This window comes from Pyrus communis, chromosome 16 (genome assembly GCF_041283825.1).
Source record: "Pyrus communis isolate YQ-2024b chromosome 16, ASM4128382v1, whole genome shotgun sequence".
Lineage (NCBI taxonomy): Eukaryota > Viridiplantae > Streptophyta > Magnoliopsida > Rosales > Rosaceae > Pyrus > Pyrus communis.
In genome coordinates, this window is record NC_142580.1 from 25,989,068 (window position 1) to 25,996,549 (window position 7,482).

Consider the following 7,482-nt stretch of genomic DNA (forward strand, 5'->3'; position numbering starts at 1 on the left):
TGGTAATCATTTTGTGAAAAAGTAGGACAAATTCAAAAGAGACGATTTTTACATGCTTTTTTTAGCTTCTCACGCCTCATTTATTTATTATCATCAAAATGAATAAATCAAACAAAAAAAAATAAACATGATTAAACATGAACGTGCGAGAGGCAAAACCGAGTGTGTCTATCATTTCATGCCCAAAACAATTAAGACATCTTATTCTAACCAAAACAAATAGACAAAATGATACTTCAAGAAAATACTAAAATGACAAATTCGGCCGCCTTTGCCCTTTCACGATCCATTTCATGCACTACATATTGTTCAAATTTAAAAGCGAAACCTTAAACAGCAAGTTACCAAATCACAGCTCAAAAGCTCAGTGTAAACGCTGTTGTAGATAAGTAATATGTAACTCTACATGGTTACAAGGATCCACATCAACTGGTAACTTGGATGCTCCCAGAACAAAGGAAACACCGTCCTTTATTGCTAAATATTATTACATCCTATTATCTCTACCATACGACACCCAGTATCCTACTCTGCATGCTTACAAAACCGACTGGAAAAGCATCTCCGCAAGTTCCTGAAACGAAGCTCACAACTTGACATTAGAACGTATCTTAAACAAAAATAAAGAATCACTAGGACAGCAGCAAGTGAATGTCATCATCCGTATTTTCATGTTCTCTTCATAACTAGCAGCAAGCATAATGCTACACATGTTCTACGAATCCTTTTATTCGTCCAAAAAGGATGCAAATGAATCTTTTTTTTTTTCCTCTATCGTTTCTCAAGGAAGCTGAAACACTGAGTAAAACTCCAGGAATTTTTTTTTTCTTTTTCGCACTTCTCGGATCTTCCATCCCATATTTAGATTTTCATCACTAGTTATAGAAATATGTATGGTCACTCAGAATGCAGAGCACGAGACAGGCATAACAAGAGCAATTTCATCTTATTATTCCAGAGGCGTCCACTGTTTTGTTTCAATTATTTATACGCATTTGCAGTGCCAGTTTTGAAGCAAAATTATCCGTGATTGTTGGATCTTTGATGCTAGGAGCTCAAATGAACGTTAAGTATTACCTGCTTGGCAGAAGGAACTGTTGGTTCACCCCATTCTATTGCCTTCTTCTCAAGATACTCAAAATCAGCCTTACCAGCCTGTTGAAGGTGCATTACCATGCATTAGACATCTAGACCGTTTAAAACCACGAAACCAGACAAAGTGTTTGAAAGTGGTTACCTCTATAAGGGCCCCAACTTCAGTATCGAAACTCTTGTATCGTTTGCGAACAAGGTCAGGCAGAGAACCATCCTTAATGTTGTAATTCAGAAATGAAGAGACATAGTATCATGATTAGCAAGCAGAAAACAAAATCATAATCTGTTGAGAAGTAAATAGATGAGAGTCGAGCGCACTACCTCAACCAACTTTGCAACATTACGGAGGCCACGGGCCAGGGTATCCATTCCGCCGATATGAGCAATGAACAAATCCTCAACATCTGTGCTTTCTCTTCGTCTATATATCATTAATAAGAAGGGTAAAAAAGAAAAAAACAATATAAGAAAATTTAGCTATCAGCGTAAAAATATTACAATGTATGCATTCACAATAAAATGGAAAGTCAACATAAGGAACTGACAATTTGGCATCAAAGTTGAAACCTCCAGGTGCTATTCCTCCCTGAGATAAAGAGAGGAAAGAAATAGATCAACTCATGAAATTGCATGCCCGACCAATCACAAGTTTTTTTAAATCTTAAAACAAGAAGCCGAAATAGATGTCATTTGTGACATACATTCTTTACTACACTCTGCATAACCAGAGTTGCCTCTGCAATATCTGTGAGAAACTGATCTGTATCCCATCCTGCGACAGTGACAAAATCACAGTATTACAACTTTATTCATATATAGTTTCAGTTCCAAAGAGATAATCCTACCAGTCTGAGGATCTCCAGTGTTTGCATCAACGTTTCCAAGTAGACCATTGAGTCTTGCAGTTTCAAGCTCATGATAACAGCTGCAATGTTTTACAGGTTTGGTGGAGGAGTTCAAATTTTCTGATGTGCTCACACAAATCGAGGGAGAAATATAAAGTGAGCATTAGCTTAAGAAGAGCTTAAGGCACAAGCTGTGATTTACCTGTGACCAGATAGTGTTGCATGATTGCACTCAATGTTAAGCTTAAATTCTCCTACAAAAGAAATGGGGTGACGCTGTTAAGTATGACTCATTAAAAGTAAAGAATACTTTATGAAGTTTATATGATTGAAAAATAGTTCTCAATGTCTCAAAACTTTTGCGTAAGGAATTCAAATAAAGGGAGTACAAAATGACATGTCCACATGAATACAAAAACCAAATATAAAACACTTACTGTATTGTATAAAATTTCACAACTCAACTCATTCATATAGCCAACTTTGGAGCTTAACCAAAAACTAATAGTAACAAAGTCAAGTGACTCGTGAATATAGAGGGTACGCGTAAAATTCACCTATAAGGCCATATTTTCGCAGGAAGTTTGCTGATGTTGCAGCATCCCAGTCATACCTAACAAAATCATCTCACAGGTAAACAAACAGATGAGTGAAAACCATATTAAATTACTAATAGTCTAATAATCAAGCAAATAGCTTACTGGTGTTTGGTAGGTTCTTGAGGCTTGGGTTCAATCAACAATGTCCCTGAGTAGTGGGTACCAAAATTGAAAGGAAATGTTGAGAAACTAATCACTCTGGTATAAAAGTCGAAGTCAAAGTTATAATACTATCTGGTATAAAGCTTAGGTATAAATTTAACGCAAGTATACCATTGTATCCGATTTTCTTCTTGTAGGCAACAGCAGCTTCAAGAAACCTTGCCTGTAAATATACCCACAAAAGATCATGCTATGTAATAAGGCAGGCCTCATTATGAAACCGATGGATAGGCTACACTGCTACAGCAATATGGTAGCATAAATACTGCGTATTCCTTGATAGGTTTCAACTACAGTTGCTAAAGGAGGGTTTTTACAAGACAGGAAAAGAAAAAAGAAAACAAAAAAAATGAAATATATCACTGAAAGGAAGCTTATTTTGAAATAACTGCAAACGAAACACACCAGATGATCAAGCTCTCTTCCCATGTCAGTATTCAAGAGACTCTGGTAACCTTCGCGGCCACCCCAGAAAACATAATTTTCGCCCCCTAAATAATGTGTAACCTGCAGAATGTGTAAAGAATTACATATACATAAATGCAAACAAGATTATTCGTTTGGGATTACATGTACCAACACCAACCTCAATGGCTTTCTTAACTTGAGCAGCAGCATATGCATATACACCTACTTCAGGGCTGTAAAGCATTTTGAGTATTAGTCCATGCAAAAAGGAGTATATTAATTATTTGTTACAAAGATTACCTAGTCGCACCACCATGCATGTAACGAGGATGCAAAAACAGCTGAGCTGTGCCCCATAAAGGTCGAATTTTGGTTCCCTACAGGGCATACCAAAGAACTTAATAAGAATGTGGTTTCATAAATACTTGGACATTTGACATTTTCCACTTGACTTTGTTGGGATATCAGAAACAACATTGATTAGCATGGGGTTTTGGAGGCTGGGTATGATTGATTGATCTCTTTTTCCACAGTAAAGTGACTGAAAAGAACTATCAGACACCCTATAAGCTACGCCTAAAGTGGGAGAACTAAGTATGACTGCATATGTCACATCTTAAACCGATGTAACAGAACTTTTATTTGCATGAAAATAATTGCCTTTACATATTCTATCAACTTATCATATCATTGTGTGCTGGTAAACTGATGCAAAATTACCTGAAGGTCTTTAGCAAGGGCCACCACTTCATCCAAGTTTTTATTAGATTCCTGCAACAAGCAAAACAAGGTCAATGAACAATTTCCAGCTTCATATGATCTTATACTTTCCTTGAGAGCGCAACGCAATTCCTATCTCCCAATTTGCTTTTCTCATTCTAAAACAATTATATAAGCAAACTAGAAAGTGCATCACCTCCAAGGTTTTGCCATCAGGAGCGATATCCCTGTCATGGAAACACCACCTATCAACTCCAAGCTTGTTTATGAACTCAAAGTTGGCTCTCACTGCATCGTCATTTATACAAGAATATGTATTACATTAGCTCAATAATCATCAATCCATTACATTAGCTCAATAATCATCAATCCAAATGCAGAGGGTAGAAGTAACAGTCAAAATCTCACTTCTTCTCTTTGCCATAGCCACAGAATTAGTTCCATCCTCCCATGGCCAATTCTTTGTAGGTGCACCAAATGGGTCACCTCCTGTTCCACGGAATGTGTGCCAAAATGCAACACTAAACCTCATCCAATCCTATGTAGTAAAGAAACATCAGTCACAAGCCATTAACTGCTTGATAATTCAAATTTTATTATACAGAACAACCAACCTTCATTTTTTTCCCAAGAATCTCCTCATCCGCATTATACCACTTGAATGCAAGGGGGTTCTTGGTAGAAGGGCCCTGAAAGAAGGACAATACAAGGTCATATATTTGGGCGAAGATAATCGAGAAAGTTGAACATTTCCATACGAAGATTTTTGTAAAGAAAACTTTCTTCAATTAATAAGAATAAAAAGTTCTGAAATTTTGGCCAAACAGAAACAATAAAGATATTCAAATGCAATCGGTCTTCCAAATCAAATTAACTGAAAGTTTGTTAATCTTAAGAATGCCAAGAGTAACATAGTAGGAGGAAAATATTCCAGAAATTCAATTCTATTCCTACTAGGAATTAAACAATATAAAATGGGAAAGGTCTATCATGATAAGAGAGGTTTTCACCCTTTACCTCATACTTAATTTTGGGAATGCCGGCGAAAAATTCCCCTTCCCATTCATCAGAATCACCACACCCACTTCCAAGATCTGATGCAGGGCATGTTGGCAAATCAGCAATCTGCGTTCAAGACAAAACCAATGATAATAAGAAAAGAAAATCAAAATTTAGCTGGAATTAATTGTTAAACATTATATATATGTATGTACGTATGTATATGGAAATATTGTAGGTAGAGGAAGATTCGTTACCACTCCAAACGTAACCACATTCAAACAAAGAAGAAGCAACAAAATCCTTCCAGCCTTCATTTTCAGTGTCTCAAGCCAGAATTCCCCTGCAATACAACAAAAATTGATCATATACATCAAACCCGTAATCAAATTCCACATGATACCGCTCTCTCACACTCAGCAGCAACATGAGCACTATGAGGAGAGCTCAGCTATAAAATACCTCACAAAGGATCAGCGATCACCGCCATTAAATGAATTCATACACTTTTCATGAGCAATTACAAATAAAGTAACACAGACACAGAGAAATACAATTTTAAGCCATACCCAATTACCCGTCATCAAAATTTACAAATATAAAAATGGGTTTCCACCAACACATCCAAATATTCAATCATCAAAGAAGAAAGTTCAAAAATTCAAATTAGCCAAAGCTTAACCACCACTCACTTTTACTAATTACAACATCCAAAAAAGATCATCAGCCTCATAAAAAACAAAAACAAAAGCAAAAAATTAGGAAAATAAATAATCAAAAATAAAAAATGACAACGTATCAAGGACAAAAATTAAATTAAAAAAAAAATCGCAGATAAGATTACAGAAGGGAAGAGATGGAAGGAAACTTACAGAACGAAATGAGCTCTCTCCGGAGGCTGATGATATGAAATTGAGATTCCCAGTGCCTCTTATTTCGAACTAATCAAGTGCGAAATATACAAAATCGATCAAGGATTATCCGTTTATAAATGATAACATTATGCGCGGGGTGGTAAAGTATCTCACAGACAGAGTTTTATTGGAAGATGGTGCAGCTTAGAGCCGTTTGATTGTTTGACTCCGTCTTCAGGACAGTGTTATTGGCGGGTGATTCTTTGTTATCTCACTGCGGGAGACGTAAGTGATCTTCCTTAGATAGGAAGACACACGTGGCAATGACTCAGCGGTGACGATTATCAAATGATCAATAACCAACACTTTTACTCACCCAATTGCGTTTAGTTCGGCTGTGAGAGAATTGAAATTGTCTCAATGCTTGAGAGCCTTTCTCACCGTCTTGTGTGAGTAGTTGCAATTTCGTCAATATTCTTTGTCATAGATTTCAGTTCTGGTTGGAGTCAGCGGCAATTTCTTCTTTTTCCGTTCTGCTTTTTCCCTTGTGTTTCTCTTCTGCATTTTCCCTTTCCTCTTAATGATGTTGTAGTTTGTTCTCCACAATCATTTGACATCCTTTTTTCTGGGTCAATTTCAATTTAATATGTAGCCACTTTTACCTCACCGGTTCCGGGGTTATCAACACCACCACCTTCTCTCTATTTGCCTTTAGTATCGTTGCATGTAGATTTCCACGGGCTTCATGGCTGGTTTTTTCTAGCTTGAGGTTGCGATTGAAGAGTTGTTCTTAGCTAGTGGGGCTGATCAGAGCGGGATGTGTCATACCCTGGACCCAAGGTCGGCGAAAAAAATAACCTTGCACCCGAAGCGAATATAAATAATAATAAAAAAAAGAAACAAACTTCTCTAATAGAAAATAACTGCAAAATCTTTACAAGGTGTACAAATTAAAATCAAATTCTTAAATCTCTTCTGTAACACAACCTCAGCTCGTCTAACACTAGTCTTGCCAAGTAACTCATCTGAAAAATAACAGGGTGAGGGGTGAGTAACATCTATTGTTGCTCAGTGTGTAAAATATGGAATACGCCAGTCCAGCTTGCCTTTGGCACACACTACAAAATATGATAATAATATCAAAGCCTTAGCCACATAATCCCTTCACATGTTGGTTATTCTTCATAATAAGTAGCTCACCACGTGACCCCTAAAATGGCATTTTATCCCTAATGTCCCTATGTGCCATACATTTATCCATCAGATAACCCAACGCTAAAGTTCTCATGCTTCATGAACATATCTAAATAATCCACATATCACCATATATAATAATTTCGAAAACATTTCAACAAATCTAACATGCTTGACTTGAAATAGAGAAAGATTTGAAAAATAGAGTATATCCCGCAATAACTCATGATTTTCAGTTATCAGAAAATAAGATATTTCAACACATTACATAAACCACTCACCTCAATAATCCAAGCTTCGACAAGACACCCCAGCTAGTACAATTTCTAGTCAAACTCACTAAGCCTAAACTCATTCTTTTGTCTTCTTAACTTTCTCCATCTACATCCATACATTATACCTATACTAAAACCCAACACAAAAATACTGTTCACCAGCAGTAAACTGGCAAAAATTCCCAAAAATTCCTTTGTTATCAACCATTTTGATCACTTTTTACACAGTGAAGGGACATATTTACACTCCTTGCTCACGCGTTATCATCGTTGCACCTGCTTGGACAAATTGCTGTTCACCTGTTTTGCACGTGTCGACCATCTTGGAGTA

The 7,482-nt window shown here is 36.6% G+C and overlaps 1 protein-coding gene across 1 annotated transcript; it reads right to left on the reverse strand.

Moving 5' to 3' along the window:
- Window positions 1–220: 220 nt before the first annotated feature.
- Window positions 221–6,079, reverse strand: LOC137731741 (xylose isomerase family protein). The gene is made up of 21 exons (XM_068470935.2): window positions 5,701–6,079; window positions 5,086–5,171; window positions 4,847–4,954; window positions 4,444–4,518; window positions 4,238–4,367; window positions 4,026–4,117; window positions 3,830–3,880; window positions 3,410–3,486; window positions 3,288–3,342; window positions 3,107–3,208; window positions 2,813–2,864; window positions 2,642–2,687; window positions 2,498–2,553; window positions 2,143–2,194; window positions 1,941–2,020; window positions 1,797–1,867; window positions 1,641–1,681; window positions 1,417–1,516; window positions 1,238–1,309; window positions 1,078–1,155; window positions 221–574 (listed from the first exon to the last, which is right to left on the reverse strand). The coding sequence occupies exons 2-21, from the start codon at window positions 5,143–5,145 to the stop codon at window positions 539–541; spliced, it is 1,434 nt and encodes a 477-aa protein (XP_068327036.2). The 5' UTR covers window positions 5,146–5,171; window positions 5,701–6,079; the 3' UTR covers window positions 221–538.
- Window positions 6,080–7,482: the final 1,403 nt, after the last annotated feature.

Excerpts from the sequence above, each read along its gene's own strand:
- LOC137731741 (XM_068470935.2), bottom strand. The coding sequence starts at position 5,145 with ATGAAGGCTGGAAGGATTTTGTTGCTTCTTCTTTGTTTGAATGTGGTT. Across the intron at positions 1,868-1,940 it reads CACTGGAGATCCTCAGACTG|GATGGGATACAGATCAGTTT; the intron begins GTAGGATTATCT and ends TCACTGTCGCAG. Across the intron at positions 575-1,077 it reads CAGTTCCTTCTGCCAAGCAG|GAACTTGCGGAGATGCTTTT; the intron begins GTAATACTTAAC and ends GCTTCGTTTCAG.